The sequence below is a fragment of the Rhinatrema bivittatum genome, chromosome 8 (genome assembly GCF_901001135.1).
Source record: "Rhinatrema bivittatum chromosome 8, aRhiBiv1.1, whole genome shotgun sequence".
NCBI classification, from domain to species: Eukaryota; Metazoa; Chordata; class Amphibia; order Gymnophiona; family Rhinatrematidae; genus Rhinatrema; species Rhinatrema bivittatum.
The window spans coordinates 237,359,850-237,385,162 of NC_042622.1; the positions used below are offsets into that span (position 1 = coordinate 237,359,850).

General features: G+C 46.3%; 1 protein-coding gene across 4 annotated transcripts in view; it reads right to left on the reverse strand.

The window, feature by feature from the left end:
- SIN3B (SIN3 transcription regulator family member B) overlaps window positions 1-24,957 on the reverse strand; it is a 218,213-nt gene extending 193,256 nt beyond the window's left edge. For 3 of the 4 annotated variants that reach the window (XM_029614191.1, XM_029614189.1, XM_029614192.1), the window contains exons 1-4: window positions 24,653-24,957; window positions 13,595-14,047; window positions 13,404-13,510; window positions 8,980-9,133 (exon numbers count right to left, since the gene is read on the reverse strand). In XM_029614191.1, the coding sequence (XP_029470051.1) occupies window positions 8,980-9,133; window positions 13,404-13,510; window positions 13,595-13,684 (351 nt within the window). In that variant the 5' untranslated portion in view covers window positions 13,685-14,047; window positions 24,653-24,957. Of the gene's footprint in view, window positions 1-8,979; window positions 9,134-13,403; window positions 13,511-13,594; window positions 14,048-22,273; window positions 22,471-24,652 lie in introns of those variants that run through there. The other variant, XM_029614190.1, reaches the window with a different exon arrangement.
- Between the last annotated feature and the right edge of the window lie 356 nt (window positions 24,958-25,313).

The following is a 25,313-nucleotide window of genomic DNA, read 5'->3' on the forward strand; positions in this document are numbered from 1 at the left end:
CAGGGGTTATGCGCGTAACTGGGCCCTGTGTGCGCCGCACCAAAGTGCCGGGCCATTAGACACTATCCCGGAGAAGCGCACGCCAGCAGCCAGCCGGCACACAGAAGATACTTCTACTCCAGAGGAGCAGTAAGTATGGAAACAAAAAACAGGGGATCGTTAGGTTTAGGTTAGGGGTCAGGGAGGAGAGGGGAAAAGGTAGGAAGGGTAGGGAAGTTCCCTCAGTCCACGCCTTAATTGGAGCAGACTGGGAGGGAACTGGTCTAGAACTGATTGTGTCCCTGTGCATACTTAATAACCCCACCCCGTACGTTGCCAGCACATGAGTGTGCGGATGTTAAAATCCAGCGCGCGACTTCCGGGTATGACGTCACTGAGGTCGGAAGCCTGATCTGATAGCTCCAGGCCCCCCTCCTTCAATCGGGCGACATCACCGGCCCGTCCGACATCCCGGAGCCCCAGACGGAGCCCCTGATATCTCTGCAAGGAGGGCTGCAAACATCTGAGATCGCCGTGAGCTTTATGCGCCGGTCTGACAGTGGGAAGGTGCGATATGCGCCATACATCTTCGCGTGGCCTTCCCAGGACCCGAAGCAACATGGCCAAGATGGCCACAGAGGCCAGCAGCAGTAAGCAGCTCATGGCGATCTCAGATGTAGCTCTCCTTCAGATCTCAGCCAGCATTTCTGCAGCACTTGATGAGAGGTTCCTTAAAAATATAGGCATCCATGAAGGACATCAAATCTGCGGTGGAGGGTCAAGCCCAGAGGACTGAGGTGGCAGAACAGTGTAATTCAGACCAGGAAGACAGGCTGAGCTCAACAGAAAGGCAAGTGCAAACCTTAAATACACAGCAAGCCAATTTCCTAGCAAGGATAGAAGACCAGAAGAACAGAAACAGGAGAAATAATGTTACAATCATAGGCCTCCCTGAGTCCTAAATCACCGTGATCTTTATTCCTTTGTGGAGAGCTGGTTCCCTGATACATTGGGCCTGGTGCTGGCTCCTGACTGCTTACGCTGTGAACGTATACATCGTGTGGGCCCCCCGAGAGAGGCAAATAGCAGACCCAGACCAGTAATGGCTCGGATTTTGAATTGGTCCCACAAAGAGCAACTGTTAAAAGCTTACCGGCGGAGAGAAAACAAGATGGCGCCCTGAGCGGGAGCATAGTCGCAAGCTCCGTATTTCTTATTGCCTATACTAAGCTTTTCAGCGATATTTCTCTCCGAAATGCCTCATAAAAGAAAGGACAAGGTCCGGGTATTCCCACCCGACCCAGACCTTGCAACCGGACAACGGCTAATAACAGACTTCGCCGCAACCGCACCAGAAGTGGGGGAGGTTAGCCCCATTGGAGTTTTGGCGAGAGGAGAGCCATATTCTCCCGGGGAACTTTCACTAACCCCCCCGGATCCCAAAACGCTGGCCCGAGCTTTGCCCCTGGAGGGCGCCGGAGGTGCTGAGATACATACCCAAGAGGTGAAGATAACTCAGCAGGGTGGCCTAGAAGACGCCCTAAAGGCTGATGATCCCGGAGGAGCCCTGCAAACTCGCGTGGCTGAGACGCCAGGAAGTGAAGGGGAAATGGCGGCGTCTACCTCCAGGACAACGGGGGAGCCAGGCGAAGGAGCAGGAAGCGGGGTAAGAAAACCTTTCACCCAGCAATTTGTTAAGCCGGCGAAAATAACCCTCGATAATATCTGGGATCTCATGAATGGGATGCTGGTTAAACTAGACAATCAAGCTCTGCAACTTGAAAATATTTCGACCAAATTTGGTTTGCTGGAAAGAGATACACGGCAGAAATTTATTGAACAAGGTAACTCTATTAAACAAATAACTGACGATATTAAAAGCCTTCAGAATACAAATGCCTCAATAATATCAGAAAGGATGTCCACATTGAGAAGGCTAGAATCCATTGAGAATCATGTGAGACATTTAAATCTGAGATTTCTGAATTTTCCAATTATAATGGGGGAAATCCCTCTCCTATCATTTAAGAAATATATTTCGGAAGCCTTGAAGATTCCCCAACAAGAGATACCACCGGTTAAAAAAATATTTTTTCTCCCGAAAAGAGCAAGCACTCCCTTAACGGTCCCACAACAAGGGTCAGGTTTTCAAAATCTGACCGATTACCTTGAAAACTCTAATATAGAAATAATAGATCGTGCTGTTCTTTTTGTTTCTTTCTATGAAGAAAGTGATGTCTCCAAGATAATGAGAAATTACTTTAAAAATATTTCTACATTATTCTGCGGTGGACTCATTCGTGTTTACACGGATTTGGCAAAATCTACTCAGCAGCGTAGAAAAGATTTTCTGCAGATGAGACCTGAGACTATAGCACTGGGGGCTAGCTTCAAATTGAGGTACCCCTGCAAGTGCATCATCAAACTGGCCAGGAATATATATATTTTCTTCGTACCAGATCAACTGAGGGCTTTTCTGTCTGGTAGGAGACCACCCGATGAGAATGTTGGGACAATAGAAAATTAGGTGCGAAGTTGGGCATAAATTGTGATAGATGTCGTGTGTACTCCTTGAATATTTCCTTTCTCTCCAATATTTCCTAAGTATTAAGAAACTTGATATTAGCTATCTCTATCGTATGTTGGAAAATTATTTTTATTTCCTGAATGTCTCTGTAATTTCTTATACAAATGTTTTGTTTGTATATTGTTTAAAAGATGATAAATAAAGAATTTAAAAAAAAAAAAAAAAAAGCTTACCGGCAACACCCTGGGGTGAACTATCAGGGACACAAGATCTTGCTCTTTAATGATTTCTCCGCCGCTGTAGCAGCACAGCAAAAAGCAATGTCTCCTGCCTGTTCGGAGTTGCACAAAAGAGGGATCTCTGTTTTGCCTTACTATTTCCTGCGAAGCTGAGGGTGCAGCATGACAACAAGACCCTCTTGTTTAACAAGAAGGAAGCAGCGACCTCCTTTCTGGCATCATAGGACCCTGCAGATGTATCTTAAGCCCTGTACATTTTAATATGGGACTTGTCTGATTCTATTAATGGGGGTGCAACCAGTTATGTTGTGCTTTATACCGTGCTATGTGCAGACTCCTGATCTGTTTACCATGCACTGAAAGTTTCAGCACATACCCTTTTAGACAGTGTTGATGTTAACCTGTTTTTGTGTTTTCTCAAGTTATAGTCCTATTCAGTATGTTTTACTTCTTGGCAAAATCTTGCTGATCTACTGGCTCTGTTTGGGGCCGGGGTTGAGGAGGGGGAGGGCTAGAGGAAGAGCCTGCATGTCCCGTGTTTGCGGGACTGGTGGGCACCTTGAGCCTCTTGGAGCGTAGAATGTGGTTCTGGGAAGCATGTTAGGATGCCTGTGGCGGGGAGAGAGAGAGAGTCTGTGTGTATCTGAAGGTTGCATGGCAGCTGGGGGGAGGGAAAGGGGGAAACCAATGGAGACCAAATGAAGAAAGGGGGAAGGCCCCAGGAGCCAATATATATGGAATGTTTTTCTATGCAGGCTGGGGCTCAGGCTGGGGAGCGTCGCACCTACTTTCTATTCCAGGATTACTGTATCACTTGATGGGAGGCTGGGACCCAACTTAGACAGCTGAAATGGCCACACTAAAGGTATCCTCGCTAAACGTGGATGGTATACACTCGCCAATCAAAAGGAAGAAATTGCTCTCCCTGTTTCACAGACTGCGGTCTCATGTGGTATTCTTACAGGAGACCCATTTAACAGATTAAGAACATGCCAAATTAAAAAGGGAATGGGTGGACAGCTGTTATTACTCTTACTATTCCTCCCGAAAAAGGGGTTTAGCGATTTTGTTCCATAAACAATTGGAATTTCAGCTGGACAAGGTGTGGAAAGATATGGAAGGTCGCTATCTTGTTGTTACAGGCTTGCTCCATCAGCAGAGAGTAGCTTTTTGCAATGTTTATGCCCCAAACTCCTTCTCACACTAATTTTTCACCCACATTATAGCCCTCCTGGCTAATTTGTCCAACCATGCCCTGGTGGTGGGTGGGGACTTTAATACGGTTATGGATAAACAACTGGACTGTAAGCCCCCTCATTTACAGGGACATAGAGACCACCTCATGGGAGTGCATTCTGTTTGTAAAGAGCTGGGTCTGCTAGATATATGGCGGATCCTGCATCCCGGGGAGCAAAGCTTTACATTCTTCTCCCACCCCCACTTATCTTACTCATGACTTGATTATTTTTTACTTTCTGAATGTCTGTTCTGTAGGACAAAAGAGGCGACCATAGGTACTACGTCAATATCGGATGACGCACCCATATCAGTCAGCCTGGAGATAGGAAGACCTCAGAGGCCAGCTTTCTCCTTATTCTGGATAAATCTTTTCAGACCTATTTGCAGACGAGTTGGGAAGACTATGCCCGACTCAATACCACTCCTGATGTGACCCCAGATATTTTCTGGGCCGTAGGGAAGGCAGTGATGCGTGGTCAAATCATTGCCTATGTTGCTAAACGAAATAGAAAACGCAACGAGGAAATTCTGCGCTTAACGGCTGATCTGAAAGCGGCCCAGTCAAGACATATATATACGAGTGGCCCTCAATACTTTATTACATCAGCGGGCCTCCAAATCTCTTCGGTACTATAAATATCAGCTCTATAACCACGGCATTAGGCCGTGTAAATTACTAGCCAATCTGGTTCGAGCTAGGGGCCCGAAATCAATTATTGCTGGAGTCAGAGGTAAGGATGGGAACTGTAAAACTGTCAGAGGATATTACCTCTAGTTTCCTAGATTACTATCAATCCCTTTACAGTACAAAACCCAGGAACGCAGAAGCCTCTCAGGTCTTTTTTCGAGACTTACCCTGGCCAAAGATAACTCGGGAGAGACTGGAGCTGCTAAACACCCCCATTAAAGATAGTGAGATTTATGCTGTTATACTGTTATGATATCGAGGTGTTTGGTGGATTCTCAGGGGCAACAGTGATGGTATCTCCTATGGGGAGGAGCCCGTTAGGGAACTGAAGCAGCGGGCTAGACTCAGATGCACAAACACAGAGATTCTATCTTTATTATACAGCTAGTGTGGGCGACCAGAGATGGCAGTAGAGAGTAGTAGTAGTCTGTGATCCTTGGTATAAGAGACAAGTCCCACAATGGTGGTTTAAGGCCCCGGAGCGGATGTCCAGTAAGGCACTGTAGGAGAGACAGACTGGCAGATGTCATAACACTCTCTCTGGTAGCCGAGTAGATAAGAGTTCCCAATGAGCAGTAGAGAGAGGATAGAGTTAGCAGTCTGTAATCCTCGGCAGAGGAGACCCGATCCACAAAGGTGGTGCAGGGCCCGATGCTGATGAGCAGCGAGGAGCTGTAGATGGACAGACAGAGAAGTTGTACTCACTCTCTGTAGCTGATAGGTAGTGTTCCAGCAGGTTGAAGAATTGGTAGCAGGCACCAGGATAGACACACGGGCCCTCAAGGAGCGAGTACCTGGATACTGGATAGGCACCTGTAAATAAGCAAAGGGCCCCCAAGGAGCGGGTACCCCGGTTAGTAGAACCCCGGAGGGTGAAGGTAGCTGCCAGCAGAGTAGAAGCGGCAGAGCAGCTTCAGACCGGAGCGAATCCAATCCATTGCTAACTCGGCGAGAGTCAGCAAATTGGCAACCTTTTGAATACGGAAGCAGTGACGTCACTCGAGGGGGATGCCCCCGAGGTTCGCGCCAACACTGCTACAAGATGTGAGGCGCACGCGTGCCCTAGGAGGCCCTCAGGTCAACATGGTGGGACGCCATGTCAGAGCCGCTCCGGGGAAGCCGGTTCTGTTGGTGTGGATTGATCCTCTTGCGGTACCCTCAAGTGACTGCCTGGCAGCTATCATACAGCTGGAGTGGATTGACAGTGTAAAGAGTTGCACGAAACCTGATAAAGAGATTCTGTGAGAGTTGGTCCCGATGCTACTATCTTTTACCTGTGGACATACAAACCAGCCTGTTGGCAGCTGGATACCGGGTGAACTGGTTATAGTGAGAGTGGGATGGTTCTCTGGGCTCTCGCTACCAATTTCCATTTACCTGAGTTAGGAGGAGGGCAGCTCTGGGGACTGCAGTGAGGGCTTGCAGAGCTCTTTTTGTCTCCATGTATTATCTGTTCGTGTGCTGTATAAAAGGGCTGTTGGTCTTCTGGGGAAGGGGGGGGAGGGTTAGGGAATGGATAGTTGGGCTGTTTGGATTGAGAGTTGGACAGATGGATGAATGGTTGGGAAGTGCTGGGTTGTCTGGGAGTGAGTAACAGGATGAGTAGGGGTGCTTTAATTGGTTTCAAAAACGAAGATTGCATGCTGGTGATTATGACAGAGCAGTGGGAGAGGACATGGTGATTGTCTTAATTTCCTCACTGTCTACTCGCAGTCTCTGGTTCTAGCCTCGTATTTTGTATGCTAATGTTCTGCTATGAGCTGCATATCTTCTTAATAAAAATGATTCTGCAAAAAAAAAAAAAAAAAAATTCCGGCACGCATGTGTGCGCAGAAATCGCATTTTATATGCACGCAGCGATGCATGTATGTTATAAAATCCGCGCGTCCAGGGGAGATCTAAGATGTCACCGAGCTGAGAGGACACTGAGTTTAGAGCTCCCACAGGCTGGTTGGTGAAAATTGCCTTTCAAGAAATGCCTCATACCAAAAGAAAGGGGAGGATTAGAGAAGGTGCCTCCGACTCTCAGAACCCCCCCCCCCCCTTAGTTCAAACCACCATTGCAGGGTTTTACTCACCAGCAGAAGGGAAATCCCCGGAGAGTCCTGCTGGAGCAGTTCATGTAGAGCAGACGCCTCTGCTTATGGGAGAGACAACTCTTAGTCCCGGGGCACCGACGACGCCCTCCCCTCCAGCAAACGCCGAAGCAGCCGACCCGGAATCACTTCAGAGACAGATGGCATTTACCGAAGTGAGTACCTCCGAGGAGGGCCAGGCTGGGAATATCGAGGGTGCTACTTTGGAGGGGGCAATGTTAACTTCTACCCCGATGAGGGGAGGGCCGAACATAGAGGGTGAACGACCCGTTGGGAGTATAGGCATCACCCGGAAGGATGCAACTACTAACTTTTTCTCTTCCAAAACCGTTAGAGAAACCTAATATAATAACTTTAGATTCACTGTGGTTTGCAATTTCTAGTCTGCAAAATTCAATTGTGAATTTAACTGAGGCAGTAAAAGGAACACAGGGGCCTGATGCCAGTAGTTACAACACATACAGAAAAGTTGGAACAAGTGGAAATGAACCTCGAGCAAGTAAAAACTGTTCAAAGTACTATGATACAAGGGGAAATGATACTGAATAGAAGAATTGAGACTTTAGAAAATGAAGCTAGATATCTCAACTTAAGAGTGTTGAACTTCCCAAACTGTAAAATGATATCCCCTAAAGAGCAATTTAAGCATTATTTGAAGGAAGTTCTATTGATTTCTATGGAAGAACAACCTCCGCTGACAAAAGTCTATATTTTACCTGGATTTAAAGTGGAGCCTGGAAAGCAACGGGATATCAAGGAAAGCACCTTAAATATAACTGAGTTACTGGAGACCTCATTCGAATCTCAAGTGGAAGGAAGGGGCATGTTGCTTGTAAATTCTGTGTTACCCCTAGGTAGGGATAACATAATGAAGAGAGAAACTCCCCATACTTGGGACAAAGAATATGGGTGTACCCAGATGTGGCTAAAGAGACACAGAGAAGAAGAAAAAGGTTCCTGGGTCTAGCTGCTCAAGCAAGGCAGCTGGGGGCACAGATAATAATACGTTTCTCATGTAAATGTGTTAGGAAAGTAGAAGGAGTTAGATGTGTTTTTTATGATCCAGTACAACTTGAAAAATATTTGGAATCACATCAAAGGACTCTAAACCCGGATGATAATAGATCGTCGGTTAGATATATAGTCTGCCTTACTCTCATAAATTTTCCTTGAAGTATTATGTTTAAATTTCTGCTCAGATGTATTCTTATATCTCCCCACCAGTTGAGTAATAAAGGTAAAAGATTATAAAATATTTTGAAAATGAAATTGTATGAGTAGAATTGTGTGTAATTGTATCTACCTAATTTTCCACTGACATTTTTTTTTATGTCTGTAAAAGTTAAAATTGAGAAATAAAAAAAAAAATCCGCACGTGCCAGGAACCGCGCACATGCTCCTTTTAATATCTAGCCCTAAATTAGCAAAATGAAGGCCCTAACTGTCACTCAAACAACATCATACAAATAATAATTAAACATTAAAAAGAAAAAAAAATTGCTGGATCAGGCACACCAACAACTAAGCAGTAAATCAGGTTTTGTTCTTAAAATGTCACTGGGAAAGGCCCACCAACAAAAACAGAATAATCTTTTATTGCAAAATGTCAATTAGACTATGTAAGTTCCATGCAACTGTACATAGAGGCTGAGACTGATGAACAAGTTGGGGGTCCATATGCAAACCCATCGGCCATCCCCTTCATTTTGGTATCAACTAGACCCTTCATTTCTACAGGCAGAGATAGTAAGTCACACCATGGCATTAGCTTAACCTGTTTCTGGGCCATGCATCCTCCTTGTGATATGGCTTTGCACATATCAAGAAATACAAAATTGCAGAACAAGAATGCTAACCAGATGACAGATTTTCGTGCTTTTTTCATAGGTTCTGCTTCTCCATGCAGGAGGCAGCTGCAGGCATTTGTTTGCAGAAAGCAGGCAATTTATAGCTTCTGAAGATTCCACTGTAAGGGGCAGAATGTACATAATAAAATCTAATCCAAGTGCAAAGCAGGGAAGGCTATGAATGCCCCTGTGCTGTGGGAATACTTAAAAAAATGCATGGCAGACCAGCAAAAAAATGTTTATGTACACAAGTGGGTTTTCTATTGGTCAAGTCAATATTTGAAACACTGTCCGATTCCCAGCAAGATAGGTGTTTTCATTTAAATATACAAGCATGAACACACTGAAATAAATTGAATCATACCTGACTAGGTGCTGTTGTCTGTACAATTAACCTGCCATTCTTTGGAAGCTCTATTTTGTAGCCCAAGGGAAGGAAAGCATTGAATCCTAGAATGAGGTCTGGATGCTCATGAAAGAGCTGTGAGACTCGTCGGATGACCCCAGGAGTATCAATGCTAAAAAGGAAGAATGGATCCATGAAGTGATGCAAACATGAAGGACTTCAAGTCACCTGAACAGCATGCAAGAGGGAAAAAAATCAAAAACATCTCCTACAGAAACAGCCTGAAGATAAATGGAAGTTAATATATCTTTATTACAAAGGTTTTAAAATTCACCACCATCAAGACTGATTTTAATATGCAAATGGAAGCAGGTAAGCCAAGCCCCTCCTCCTGATTGAATGAGTAGTCTACATAATAATCCACTGGGGCACAGGAGATTGTGATCTAGTGGAGAACACTATATAAATATACAGAAAATAAATTTTTGGACAACTAACCCCAGTGATTCAGCTCCTGCCATTCTATCTATACTAAAGGCATTCACAGGTTGGTGTCTGGTTACAAACTGAATTGTACTAAGTCAGAGGTATATCCAGTGAGCCCAAAGTTGATTATTCCTCCAAGCCTTGCATAGCTCAAATTACAAACTTCTAGGCTGAAATATCTGAGGGGTCACAATTCCTAGAGATCTTAAAGATCTACATTCTGTAAAATTTGGGCCAATCATTAACAAAAATAGGACCAACCTGAAGTCCTGGAGTGATTTACTGACGGCCAGGTCTGGCCAGATAAATATTCTCAAAAATAATATCCTACCATGACTAACATATTTGTTACAACATGTACCTTGTCAGATTCCTATCAAGACATTTAGGGAATTGAATGGATGGATTTCTAGTTTTATTTGGGCCAAAAAACCGGCTAGAATATGGTTTCATACTCTGGCTACTTACATTTAAAGGGGAAATGGGTTTGCCTTATCGTATACTTTATTACTAGGCTGCAGCGCACGGTACAGAGAGGCTGGGTTTCTGTTGAAAGAATCTTTTCCATAGAAAAAAAGAGCTTATACATTTAATAACCCTTCCATCATCGCCCCCTAGTGTTAGGAAGATCATAGTTCATACTCTTTCAATCTGGAAGCAGTTTCAACAGAAGCTGGGAGCAGGTGAGGAGTTTCTCTTTTATCCTCACAACCCCACCGTATCCTTGCATATTCTGTTCAGCATGGATTCCTGGGATGCCTCAGGCTTTACATTTATTGGACAGATTTGGGCCTTGGATCAGATGTTACCTTTCAAACACCTTATGCGGCAATACAAGGTTCCCGTTAACACACGGCGCTATATGAGCTCTCAAAAAAATCCCTGGCAAATTTAATAGAGGGAGGTTGGATTCCCAGGCCTTCGAGCCTGATGGAATCTGCTCTCAGCAGGCCTGCAGGGAGGGTCAAGGTAAAAATCGAGCTTGTATCGGGAATTGGTGGAAAAGCTGATAAAAGACCTAATCTAGACCTGGAAGAACTCCTGAATGGAGAGGACTGGTGGGCCTGTGGGAGAAGGCGTCCCATAGCTCCATCTCCAGACAAAGAGCAGATGTTATGTTTAGATTGCTACATCAACCTATTATCAATAGGCACCAATACAATTTAAGAAGGATCTTTACAATACTATGAAAACCTCAAAACAAATCCTTCATGATACTTATATAACTATTCTCTGTTCAACTCCCAGATCCTCATGTAAGAGTGCAAAAGATTGACTATTGACAAAACAATTTGACAAAAAAAATTTTGTTGGAAGGAGCGGAACGTTTCATATGCATTATCATAAATCCCCACCAGGGGTAATATGATTATTGATTGTAATCATAAACGTCCCACCTCCGACCATTATATGTGATGAATGTGCAAAATGTGCTACAATCCTCAAGCTTTTTGTTGAATCATTTTGTTATCTGTTACTATAAAACATTATGCATAATTAATTGCGGTGAAATAAGTCACTTCAATTTTAAGAGCTGTCTAAACGCTCCTCGCAGCCTTGTGTACTGATCCCAACGAAGGGTAAAAAATCTCCACAGCCGCTGATGACACAACCTAGAACGGCTTAATCGGCAATCTCTTATGGCTTAGAAATAAGCTCGTACAACACCCCGACTTATCTGGTGGTTGAGCGGGTCACCGATGTAGCCACGTTTCAGGTCCACATTGAGACCTTTCATCAGGGAGTTTGTCCTCTTGCGATGTGTCGTCGGTCAGTGTTGAGCCATTGCCTACTAGGTTCCTGGCGTGAGACTCAGCTATTGCCTACTAGGTTCCTGGCGTGAGACTCACACTGACCGACGACACATCGCAAGAGGACAAACTCCCTGATGAAAGGTCTCAATGTGGACCTGAAACGTGGCTACGTCGGTGACCCGCTCAACCACCAGATAAGTCGGGGTGTTGTACGAGCTTATTTCTAAGCCATAAGAGATTGCCGATTAAGCCGTTCTAGGTTGTGTCATCAGCGGCTGTGGAGATTTTTTACCCTTCGTTGGGATCAGTACACAAGGCTGCGAGGAGCGTTTAGACAGCACTTAAAATTGAAGTGACTTATTTCACCGCAATTAATTATGCATAATGTTTTATAGTAACAGATAACAAAATGATTCAACAAAAAGCTTGTGGATTGTAGCACATTTTGCACATTCATCACATATAATGGTCGGAGGTGGGACGTTTATGATTACAATCAATAATCATATTACCCCTGGTGGGGATTTATGATAATGCATATGAAACGTTCCGCTCCTTCCAAAAAAATTTTTTTTGTCAAATTGTTTTGTCAATAGTCAATCTTTTGCACTCTTACATGAGGATCTGGGAGTTGAACAGAGAATAGTTATATAAGTATCATGAAGGATTTGTTTTGAGGTTTTCATAGATTGCTACATCAGACATATTATTGTCCGGTGTTCATTCGCAGAATCAGTCACTTACTGCTGGAGGCACTGTGGACAAAGGGGATCATATATTTACTTGTGGTGGATATGCTCTTGAGAACATGAGTTTTGGGTTCAGGTCTTTGAGGTGATTTCACAGATTTCTGGGCAGGAGCATTCTCTCTCTCCTGAATTGTCGCTTTTGGGTCTTGTATTCAGTTTCCGCGAAGCTGAAAACCTTGCTACATCAATTACTATTAGCCACTCAATTTGCAGTCGCCCAATTCTGGAAGGGCGCACTGGTGTTGTATCACTGGAAATCTCAAATATTCATATTGAAAAGTTGTCACACTCTCTCAAAGGCTCTCTCCACTTGTATGATTCCATTTGGGAGCAGTTCTGGATATACTGGTCCAAGCACTTAGGGGCAGATTTTAAAAGCCCTGCGGGCATAAATCCGACTGGATTTACGCGCGCCGAGCCTATTTTGCATAGGCCCGGCAACGCGTGTATGTCCCGGGGCTTGAAAAAAGGGGCGGGGAAGGTCCGGGGCGGGGGCGTGGCCAGAGGCCTCCGAAGGGCCTCTAGGCCGGCACGCACAACCTACGTCTGCCCGGGGGCAGGCGCAACTTGAAGAACAAAGGTATGGGGGGGGGTGGTTTTAAGGTAGGGCTGGGGGGCGGAGGGAACAGGGAAAGCCATCAGGGCTCCCCTAGGGCTCGGCGCGCACAAGTGTGCACCCCCTTGCGCGCGCCGACCCCGGATTTTATAACATGCACACGGCTGCTCACGCATGTTATAAAATCAGGCGTAGATTTTAAAATCCGGCCCTTGTATTTGTGATTTAGGTTTTTGATGGAGTATTTTGCTTCTCTCCGATGAACTGTTCATTGGAACATTTTCCATTTGCTCCTTGGTTAGTGTATACAGCAAAGCCCTTTGACGGGGGATGTAGTAGTGATTGTCTTGCTAACTTACTGTTCTGCGCCACTAGATTGGACGGGTACTGCTTGGTCTACTTATGTGTTTGTCTGTTTGCCTTCTAAAATAAAAAGTTAAAAAAAATGAATAAATAAATATTTGGACCAGAGTTGGAATCCTAGCCTGCCACCAACCCTGTGCACTGTGTGTGGGTGAGGAAAACAAGCCATCTGTAGGTACTTTCCCAAGGATCAAGTAAATTCTGAGATGTTTTCCCACATTTAGAATTATTTCATCAGTTAATCCATGCATTCATGCTTTCCCAAGACTTTTCTAAAAGCACATTGACACTATTGGATAACAATGTAAGTACAGCAGAATTCTGGGCTGTTGGGCAGATGATGGCACACTGCAGAGATAAAGACTTCAAGCACGGGGAGGGAACAGAATGACAATCAAGTTAATCCACCCTAGCATGGAGATCTGAAAAAAACCAGGTCATTACTCTGGAAATGATGGATAGAACAAACAGGATTATTAACAAAAAGACAGCAAATCTATATAATTACACAAACTATCGGGCTTTGATTTTCACCTTTGAGATTTAAATTCCTTCATGATTTCCAGAAATCCATTGTAAGTAGCAGGATCACTTCCAAAACGAATCTTAACCTGGTCCAGATATGATAAGGCATCTTCAACCTAAAGGACACAAAAAGGACCCCATACGTCATTTTACAGCATCTGGACACCAAGGGAACAAATGCAAAGGCTGGAGAGACTTACATGTACCGGCAGCTTCTCCTGTGGCTTGCTCCAGCTGTTTGCACCCAGTTTACAGCTGCTGCCAGTACCTCCTCCACCACTACTCGCCATATTGAAATTTGGCCCCAGCTGTCACTAAATTTGGATGGGAAGACTGCCAGAGAACAAGTCCAATCACGCCAAGGTCAACTCACAGGAAATAAGATACAATCTGGGAAACGACACTGAAGGGATCCATAGCTCAGCAGAGACTGATTCAGAGTGCCTTCTGTACACAGCTCAGATGAAAAATCACTTTCAAATAGTTGGGGAGTTTATGAATCTGAGTGGTGAGACAATCATAAAAATATCAGTCAGTATTACATAGGAATTTGGGTTTTTTGCAACTAAAGAGATCGCTGATGAGAGCTCCAAACAGCTGTACTGCCAATATCCTCATTAAAAAGTTTCCTTCTTGTTTCTGATGGTGAGAACCTGAAAGAGGAGGCACAGAAAAGTGAACAGCAAGTTAGGATGCACCCAACCAGAGTTTTCTTCAAAACATTCTCATTTTAAAAGAGACAGGCACATTAGCAAAAGGCCTACAGGTAACAAGTCTTCATGACAGGCAACATGAGTTCTAGAACTGGAGATCAGACAATGAAATGCCCAGTGTCAGAAGTCACATCAGTAAATAACCTTCACACTTCCTTGTAATCAAATGAAGAGAGGATTATTAGAAGGTAAATCGTGCAGATGCAACCTGGAAGTTATAGAATATTCCAAAGGTGTCCATGACTCAACACGGGAGATTTGCGTACAACATCTGTTTATTCCTTCAATGCTGCCCAGGCCAAAACAAACTGGATATGTAGTTAAGCCACGAAAAAATTGTCATTAGTATAGACTGTTTCTACTCTAGTGTTACATAGTGAAGTACCAGCGACAAGTACTGGGCCAGTGATGCACCTAGGAGAGAGACTCGGCTGCTGTGTGAGCCAGTGATGTGAGTAATGCAAATTAATTTAGTTTAATAAGAAAAGCAATTACTGTCACTTTCTGGCCTGGCTGCAGCCCATTTATTTTCCCTGGCTGCTCTTTCCTGTCAGACTCTAGATCCATCAATAGCACTCAAAACACTAATCTTATAAATCATGTAAGTTACAAAGGTTTATAATCAACTATGATTATAAATACATCATTATTACTAAATCTCTCTAAAGTAATGTAAACCAAAAAGAAATGCCAGTTTTTAAAACCCTGCCAAATATTATCCCACAGAGCAATATACTCTGACATGTCTCCCCCACCTTCCACCCTCAATCATGGCGCTATGTAAAGGAACCAAACTAAGGCCTAGATTCATCATTTAGCTATAAAATTAGCAAGAATAACGCCCGTGATAAAAAAGGGGCATGGTTAGGGTAATTTTCCAGATACCGCAACGCGTGCTATTTTACTGCATTGCATAGCTATTTTACCGCAACGCACGTTAAATGTATCTCACCCGCGATGTTTTATTGCATTCTGGGTTGCTGCTGGCGAGAGAGAGCGAGACAGAGAATGCGAGAGCCTCTTTATAAGACTCTCATATAAGTAAACAATTTATACCACTTTAAGAGGGCCAACTAGTAACTTGGGGTGATGTTTTGGTGATGAGCTAGGTTTTGGGGGCCAGTTTTGCATGCACAGTTACCATCAGTGAAGATTTTATGTGATTTGGAGGGATGAAAGGTACAAAAAGATGAGATTTGTACAATGTACTCTCGACCTAGCTTCATAGCTGCTAGACAGAAAGTGCATCAAGGTAGGTCGAGAGTACATTGTACAAATCTCATCTTTTTTTGTACCTTTCATCCCTCCAAATCACATAAAATCTTCACTGATGGTAACTGTGCATGCAAAACTGGCCCCCAAAACCTAGCTCACCACCAAAACATCACCCCGTGTTACTAGTTGGCCACTCTTAAAGTGGTATAAATAGTTTACTTATATGAGTGCCTCCCCAGAGGCTCTCTCTCCCCTCCCCTCCCCGAAACGGAATTTACAATATTGAAAATCCCATTGTGGCCATAACACACAGCTATTGCAGGCATAAAGCCAGGGAAAAAAAAGTGTAGTTATTTCCTGCATTAAATCCTGCGATAGCGTGCGTTACGGTATCACACGCAAAGTTAAGCGCCCCTTATTTTCATAAACTCCACCCAAACTCCTCCCACTTGGAGAAATTTTTAAAATTTACATATGCATCTCGCGATGCATTATTGCTTGCGTTAAGGTGTTATCACGGGCGTTATTCATCTGTCCTCTTGCAACCCCCTCAACCCTCGATCCTCTCCTCGCTTGCTCACCTCTCGCCCAACCGGGGCAAGAGCCCGCTCACCCGAGCCATGCGGAGAGCAGCAACAACATGGTGTGGTGAAGCCGCACCCCCCTGAAACCGACCGGCCTATCAGAAGCAAGCAGGAGCCAAGTAAGGCCCTTTAAATCCAGGCCCTGCTCGGCGGCCTCTCTCTTTCGCGGCGGCAACCCCCTCAACCCGCGATCCTCTCCTCGCTCTCTCACCTCTCTCTCCGCCGGGGCTCACACAGTCGGCGCAGCCCAACCAGGGCAAAAGCCCACTCACCCGAGCCGTGCGGAGACCAGCAACAACGTGGTGAGGTGAAGCCGCACCCCCCAGAAACCGACCGGCCTATCAGAAGCAAGCAGGAGCCAAGTAAGGCCCTTTAAATCCAGGCCCTGCTCGGCGGCACCGTGCACCAGGCGTTGCAAGCACGAAGGAGCGCGACCTAAGGGGCCTACCCCTTAGTGCGCCCCTTCGTACAACCCAGAACCCAGTGATCTGGGCCCCTACCCTGAATCCATTTCCCAACTCTCCAGCAAACGGACTTTCGCCCAGCACTCATCCACCTCCAGCTCACCGACAGACGGACTCTCGCCCAGCACTCATCCACCTCCAGCTCCAGCTCACCGACAGACGGACTCTCGCCCAGCACTCATCCACCTCCAGCTCACCGACAGACGGACTCTCGCCCAGCACTCATCCACCTCCAGCTCACCGACAGACGGACTCTCGCCCAGCACTCATCCACCTCCAGCTCACCGACAGACGGACTCTCCCCCAGCACTCATCCACCTCCAGCTCACCGACAGACGGACTCTCGCCCAGCACTCATCCACCTTCAGCTCACCGACAGACGGACTCTCACCCAGCACTCATCCACCTCCAGCTCATCGACAGACGGACTCTCCCCCAGCACTCATCCACCTCCAGCTCACCGACAGACGGACTCTCGCACAGCACTCATCCACCTTCAGCTCACCGACAGACGGACTCTCGCCCAGCACTCATCCACCTCCAGCTCCAGCTCACTGACAGACGGATTCTCGCCCAGCTCTCATCCACCTCCAGCTCACCGACAGAAGAACTCTCGCCCAGCACTCATCCACCTCCAACTCACCGACAGACGGACTCTCGCCCAGCACTCATCCACTTCCAGCTCACCATCTGACCGACACTCACTCAACTCTCATCCTCTCCCCTCACAACAAGAAAAGCATGACACAAGGCTTTCCAACTACAGCCACACTTCTAACTAAGAATACAAAGATGCTCACTTATCCCATCCCCATCATTAACCACCCATACTACAACAGGAGAAAACCAGCAACCCCTACTCACCCCCACCAAAAGAGATCCCCGATTCCCATCATGACATCCCCTCTTACACAATTCCTTGGTCTCTCACTAACCCTTCTCAATGCCCAATCCCTCACAAAATAACTCACATCCTCAACGACTACCTATCGGATTTGAAACCTGATATCTGCGCAATTACTGAAACATGGCCCTCATCAACCAACTACCGCTACAACTCTACAACATATTCCCAATACCCAGACAAAAGAAAAGAGGTGACGGCATTCTTCCTGCTGCAGAAAAAGAGCTAAAATTAACTCCTCAAACACTGAAAACGGCTTCCAAACTAAAAATTGGCCTCTTCAAATCTAACCAACTTCAAATCTGCCTAATCTACTCCCCCCCTGGACTCCTTGAATCAGACCCCTCTCCTCTCATCGAGCTCATCGCCAAACAAGTCAATGCAGACTCCCCAGCTATTATCTTAGGGGACTTCAACATTCATGTAGACAAAACTCCAATGTCCCCCAACTGCGAAGCCCTTCTATCCTCCCTCAAGGCAATGGGATTTAATCAAATCATCAACAATCCCACTCACAAAGATGGCCATTCCCTGGACCTCATTTTCATAAACTCAACTGTCACACTCATATCTCCCCCCTCCTGCACCCCCTATCCCTTAGTCAGACCATTCGATGATCACTACTGACTTCTCGATAAAGAAAGATCAAACTCCCCCTTCCTCAAAACACACATCCACTTCAGAATACCCTGCTCCATGGATGACCTCAGTTCCCACCTCTCTGAGGACCTTCAAAACCTTGATCTCTCTAACGCAGACTCCGCCCTGACGTCTTGGCTCAATATCACTAACTCAGTGGAGAACAAAGTATGTCCCATGACCACCAAAGAAATTAACCCGGCTCTCAAAAACAAAAAACCATGGTTCTCACCAGAGCTGAAGAAACTAAAACAAGAGCTAAGACACAAGGAACAGAGATGGCGCAAGGACCCTTCACCCACTTCGCTGTCAGTCTACAAAGCCACCATGCACTCATACAGGAACATCATACTCTGCACTAAAAGAGATTTCTATGCCAGCAAAATCCACAAACTTCCTCTTCGACGCAAAGGCCCTATTCTCATACGTCTCAGCTCTTACAAAACCCTCCCCTCCCTCCATCCCAGATGACAAAGCTCAATCTAAGTCTAACGAACTGGCAACTTTCTTCGAAAGAAAAATCTCCAATCTCCTAGCTCTGCTCATTCTCTCGAATACCCAACCTCCCCCCCCCCCCCCCCCCCCCCCCACCTACACCCCCCCCCATGGCCTAAACGCAAACTTTGATACCTTCGAACTCACATCATCCCTAGAAATTGAATCTATCCTCAAGAAAATGAAACCCTCCTCCCACCCCTCAGACCACATCCCTACTAAACATTTACTCACCATCCCAAGCACTATCTCCAAACCGCTAGCAGATATCATAAACTGCTCCCTAACACAAGGCTCAGTACCTGACCCTCTGAAACTCGCCTCTCTTAAACCACTTCTTAAGGAACCCAACCTGGACCCAGTAGACCCAGCGAACTTCCGCCCCATAGCTAACCTCCCTTTTATCGCCAAACTAATGGAGAAACTGGTTAACTCACAACTCTCGGACTATCTAGATAATCAGAGTATTCTCTACCCAGCTCAATACGGATTCCGGAAATCCTTAAACACAGAATCCCTCCTTATCTCTCTCACAGACAATATCCTCATGAGCCTAGACAAAGGTCAATCATACCTACTGGCACTACTGGATATTTCAGCTGCGTTTGACACGGTAAATCATTCCACTCTCTTAAACTGCCTTGCTGACATTGGCATCTCAGGTACAGTCCTCAACTGGTTCAAGTCCTTCCTGAGCAATAGAAACTACAAGGTCAAAATAAGCAACAAAGAATCCCATCCCTTTAGCTCTTCACATGGAGTACCCCAAGGATCATCCCTCTCTCCCACTCTCTTCAACATATATCTGCTACCCCTCTGCCAGTTCCTCACAAATCTGAAATTAACACACTTCATTTATGCCGACGATGTTCAGATATTGATCCCCATAACAGAATCCATCCCAAAAACCCTCAAATTCTGGAACAGCTGCCTACACTCCATCAACCTACTCCTCTCTAGCCTCAACCTAGTCCTAAACACCAACAAAACTGAACTCCTCCTCATTTCCCCCCAACGACCATAACTCCCACCTCAACAACCTCACTACTGCCTCAGCCTCTACAACCCAAGTGAGAGATCTTGGCATGATACTAGACAACCGACTGAACTTTAAAAAATTCATTAACAATACCACAAAGGAATGCTTCTATAAATTACAGGTCCTGAAAAGGCTAAGACCACTCCTGCACTTTCACGATTTCTGCACAGTTCTACAAGCCACCCTATTCTCAAAAACAGACTACTGCAACTCACTACTCCTTGGCCTCCCTGCAACCTCAACCAAACCTCTGCAGATGCTCCAGAACGCAGTCGCAAGGATACTAACCAACTCCAGTCGAAGAGGTCATATTCCGCCTATTCTCAAGAATCTACATTGGCTTCCCATCAATTACAGAATCCTTTAGAAGTCCCTGACCATCATCCACAATCAGTCCTCACTCCAGCTAAAAATCCCGCTCCACATACACTCCTCCACGAGTCCTACCAGAGAGGTCTATAAAGGTACTCTCCAAGTCCCCTCCACCCCTCCATAATGAAATGCGCCTTCTCCACCTTATCAATGGAACATACTACCCTCAGAATTACATCAGGAACAATGCCCGCTTACATTTAGGAAGAACTTAAAGACTTGGTTTTTCAAACAAGCCTTTCCTTAATCCGAGGCGGCATTAAAACAGACCTTTGATTCTGTCATCAGTTCAGTAATATGCTGTTATCAGGCTTGCATATGCCGCTATTACGATTTAATATCCGCAGTAATTAAGCCCCAAGTACCTCCACTACACCTATGCATATCCTCCCTCCCCCCCTTCTTAGTTCTCCTACCCTCCTCCCCTTCCGCTCAGAGCTACTAACCTGACAGCCCCGCTCCTTCCCAAGAAAACTAAGCTAAGTTAATCTCGGAACTAATTTCTAATTACCTTTTCTCTAGGTTTACCTAAGTTATATGTTTGATCACTCCACCAGTTATTTGTAATTTATCTTTCTTGTTTATCTTGATTACTCGTCTGGTTATTTGTAACTTTCCCAGGTTAAGTTTGATGTAAACCAGTGTGATAAGACTTTTTTGTCCTGAACGTCGGTATATTAAAAGTATGTAAATAAATAAATAAATAAATAAATAAATAAATAATCAGCAACGGTCCTCCTCCAATGTCTTCCTTGGTGAAAATTGAACTGAAGTGTACTGTGAAAGATTTTATTGCTCACGTCATCAGTATTAGATTCCAGATACTATTAAAACCAGCTGACTCATGGTGTGAGCCCATCACTATACTGGCCCGAGAGGTTAATGCTGTCATTTAAGATGCAACATCATAAGCCTTTATAAATCAATGGCTTTTCATTTAGTCTGAAGATGTCAGCATTAATTTTGCCAGAATTCACAAACTTTTAACGTTATAATCTACTCTGCTTTTAAATTTATATCCTGCCTTTCTCCTGCGAAAATGCCTTACAGCAATTATTAAATAATAAATACAGACTATCACTAATACCATACAAAAATATACATAGCAATTTGATCTCCATAACAAAAAACTCAGTTCTACTCTGATACTTTCACCCAGAGTTGGGTCAGGTGGTGAGAAAGATTAGCACTTTAACCAAAAAATAACTGTACTTTCAGGGTAGAAACATATGGTATTTTATGAACTGTACCACTTCCACCACACAGTTTATAAAATACTACCATAAATCTGTGTAGGCCCACTTACATGGCCAAATGGTGTACCACAGACAAGTTGGGCTCTTAAAGTGCACCCTTCTCCATGTTACTGCTTATCCAATAGGTAGAGAACATGTGACATGGGCTCAGATCTTGTCCTTGCCACAGACACTCATTGCGACTTTGCGCATTTGTTTTCCATTATCTTAGACTGTAAGCACTCTTGGACAGGGACTAACTGTACCACTGTGTACTTTGTTGTAAAGTACCCTGGTTTAGAGTAATAAAAATGCTAAAATAATAATAAATTAATGCAATGTACTAAGTGAACATTAAGATCTACCACCCTTTGAGGGAAATATTACCCTAGATCAATATTTAAATCTCAAATAAACCTTAAAATTCATTTGAACACAAATCAATATCTACTTATTAATTATTAAGAGGCAAAAGGCACTACACAACGCTGCTGTGCTTGTTAGAAGCCTTATTGAAGAACAAGGTTAGACGTCTGAACCACTTGAGTACAGTAACCTCAGGACATTCCCCAATGCAGGGCCAAAATAATGCCCTACTGCTCTTATAAACCGGATCTGTGATCTTAAAAAAAAATAAACTTAGCTAGAACTCCCAATCTGACAACTAAGATTTAGAATATTTTATGGCATGATGAAACAAAAACCACACATTAATTCTAAAGAGAAAAAAGATCTAACAGAAATAGCCAAGTGAATAAGACCTACAAAATTCGATGACAATCAAATCACACTGGTCAACAACATTCCACTGTTAGAGTGATAAATAATACTACAAAGTTCTAGCGCGCCAGCCCATTCCCATCGTGTGCACAACTCTGTAGGAGACAATTATATTAATAATGCACAGGTATGTGTGTGGACACCTGGAAATGGGTCTTTACTAAAGAAATGTCCTTGATACACGTCGTTACCATTAGTCAAGACCCATTTTGTTGTTTGAAACGATATCATCAAGCTGGATTCATTTAACTCTTCTACCACATAACTACAAATTGTTAAGTTATAAATTAAAATTACTTCATGACGACACCTAATACCTCTGTATAAATGTGTACTCTTGTTCGTCACACAGATCCATAATTTGAATAGAAATTGTCAAAACACAAAGAGAAAAGCAATTTCCTTTGCCGATAAATTGTCCCGGGGCCCAGCAACCTACCAGGCCCAAGACAGAAATCTGCAGCAGCACCGACTTCGACCCAATCAATTCCGGGAGCAGAAAGGTCGAGCCGAAATCTGCGCTCAGTGTACGCGGCCAGCCGGGATGAAAGGGGCCCGACAGGCAGCGATCCCCGAATTCGGCTGCAGAGTCGGTACCGAGACAGGTGACATCCTGCTAGCCGCCAGGACCTTCCATTCCCCTCCCTATCCGGCTGCGAAAACCCTTCCCCGCCCCCAAACAAACCCGCCCTACTCGCGACTGTCTGATAGCTCCGCCCCAACTTTACTCTATCCAATAATACCGCCCTACGCTCTAATAGCTCCGCCCCATGCTCCCTTCCAATCCGGCACGATAAACCCGCTCCGGACCCCCCCCCCCCCCCCGATATGGAAACCAGACATCGGGGGGGGGGGGGAGTAATCCCTCGCTCACAATCCCTCCCATCACCCAAATACCTTCCCGGTCACCTGATAACTCCCGCATATCAGAATCGCCCCCAACCCCGGACAGCCTCTTTCTCCTCTCCTCAATCCATTTTTTCTCCTCCCTGCCCCTTTCCAGGGTACCCCAGATGCCTCTTTTTCTTCTCCTCTTCCTTTGCCCCACCTTAAAGGGGCCCCTAGAGAGCACCCCACTCTCTCTCCTCCTCTTCTTCCAAGATCCCCTAGACAGCATCTCACTCTCCCTCCTCCCAGGATCCCGCAGTCAGCTTCTCTCTCTCGTCTCCATCTTCCGGGGTCCCCTCTCCTAGACAGCCCACCTCTCTATCTCCCCCCCCCCCCCCCCCCCCACACACACACTCACTTCCAGGGTCCCCTAGACATTCCTTTCTCCTCCCCCCCCCCCCCCAGATCCCCTGACAGTTCCTCTCTTTCTCCTCCTCCCCTCCCATTTCCAGGATCCCCTGACAGTTCCTCTCTTTCTCCCCCCCCCCCCCCAACTTTTCCAGGATCCCTTGACAGCTCCTCTCTTTCTCCTCCTCCCCCTTCCCTTTTCCAGGATCCCTTGACATCTCCTCTTTCTCCTCCTCCCCCTTCCCTTTTCCAGGATCCCTTGACAGCTCTCTTTCTCCTCCTCCTCCCCCTTTCCAGGATCCCTTGACAGCTCCTCCTCCCCCCCCCCCTTCCAGGATCCCCTGACAGCTCCTCTCTTTCTCCTCCTCCCTCCCCCCCCTTCCAGGATCCCTTGACAGCTTCTCCTTCCCCCCCTTCCAGGATCCCCTGACAGCTCCTCTCTTTCTCCTCCTCCCCCCCCTTCCAGGATCCCCTGACAGCTCCTCCTTCCCCCCCCTTCCAGGATCCCCTGACAGCTCCTCTTTCTCCTCCTCCCCCCCTTTCCAGAATCCCCTGACAGCACCTCTCTTTCTCCTCCTCTCCCCCCCGCCTTTCCAGGATCCCCTGACAGCTCCTCTCTTTTTCCTCCTCCCCCCCCCATTCCAGGATCCCCTGACAGCTCCTCTCTTTCTCCTCCTCCCCCCCCTTTCCAGGATCCCCTGACAGCTCCTCTCTTTCTCCTCCTCTCCCCCCGCCTTTCCAGGATCCCCTGACAGCTCCTCTCTTTTTCCTCCTCCCCCCCCATTCCAGGATCCCGACAGCTCCTCTCTTTTTCCTCCTCCCCCCCCATTCCAGGATCCCCTGACAGCTCCTCTCTTTCGCCTCCTTTCCCCCCCCCCCCCCCTTTCCAGGATCCCCTGACAGCTCCTCTCTTTCTCCTCCTCTCCCCCCGCCTTTCCAGGATCCCCTGACAGCTCCTCTCTTTTCCTCCTCCCCCCCCATTCCAGGATCCCGACAGCTCCTCTCTTTTTCCTCCTCCCCCCCCCATTCCAGGATCCCCTGACAGCTCCTCTCTTTCGCCTCCTTTCCCCCCCCCCCCCCCTTTCCAGGATTCCCTGACAGCTCCTCTCTTTCTTCTCCTCTCTGCCCCTTTCCAGGATCCCCTGACAGCTCCTCTCTTCCCCCCCCCCCCTTCCAGGATTCCCTGACAGCTCCTCTCTTTCTTCTCCTCTCTGCCCCTTTCCAGGATCCCCTGACAGCTCCTCTCTTCCCCCCCCCCCCTTTTCCATGATCCCCTGACAGCTCCTCTTTTTCTCCTCCCCTCCACTTCTAGGGGTCCCCACTTTCTCCTCGTCCCCCCCGCCAGGGTTCCCTGAAAGCCATTCTCTTTCTCATCTTCCTTCTCCTCCCCCTTCTGGCATCCCTGATACCCTCTTTCCCCATTCCCCAGGGTGCCCTAACATCTCCTGTCCTCCCTCCCTTTCACCACAGACCCAACAGCCCCTCTCCTCCTGTTTCCATTTCCCGGGAACCCTGACAGCGCCTCTATCTCCTGTTGCCCCCCCCCCCCCCCCCGAAATCCTCTTTCCCTGCTGTTACTCACGTTACTATGGGTGTCGATAGCCTGCGGCAGCTGTTCTTTCATCTGTTGCGGGGTTGCCGGAGCTGCTGTCATTGCCTGCTGCCGGGGTGGAACGGGACAGCCGGTCAGTTAGGTTACTCCCGGTTAGGGGTGGCGGGGGCCGAGGCCTCAGGTCACGAGCACTTGTGAGGATTGTGCTGGACCTGCAGCCGCATTTTCCTCCTCCCGTGAGCAGCAAAGAATGGAAACTCGGGCTGTGGAAAGCTAAGTCGTCTCTTCTAGGGCCCTGCAAAGCACAAACCAAACTATTCCACTCCGCCCGCGGGATGCTGGGAAAGGGGGAGAGGGAGGGGCATGCTTTGTGACGTCAAGACGCCCGCTGTCGCCGGTCACGAAAGGCAGCGTACTTGCGCGCGCCGTAGGCTTTGGGGTAGCGTCTGTTGTCGCCAGGCGGCTATACGGTTTCAATTCATCTCTATGGGCTTGTGTGGCAACGCTAGCTTGAGACATTTGGATTTCGCAGTCGTAATTTTCTTTAAAATTAAAAAAAGGCACCAGGTTGGGGGCCAGCGGCAGCTTCTACTTATTACTCTGACCTCAAGAAAAAAAAGGAAGCGTTTAAAATGATTATAAATCTATGACGTGACAGAAACTCAATATGGTATTTTAACATCTATGTTTC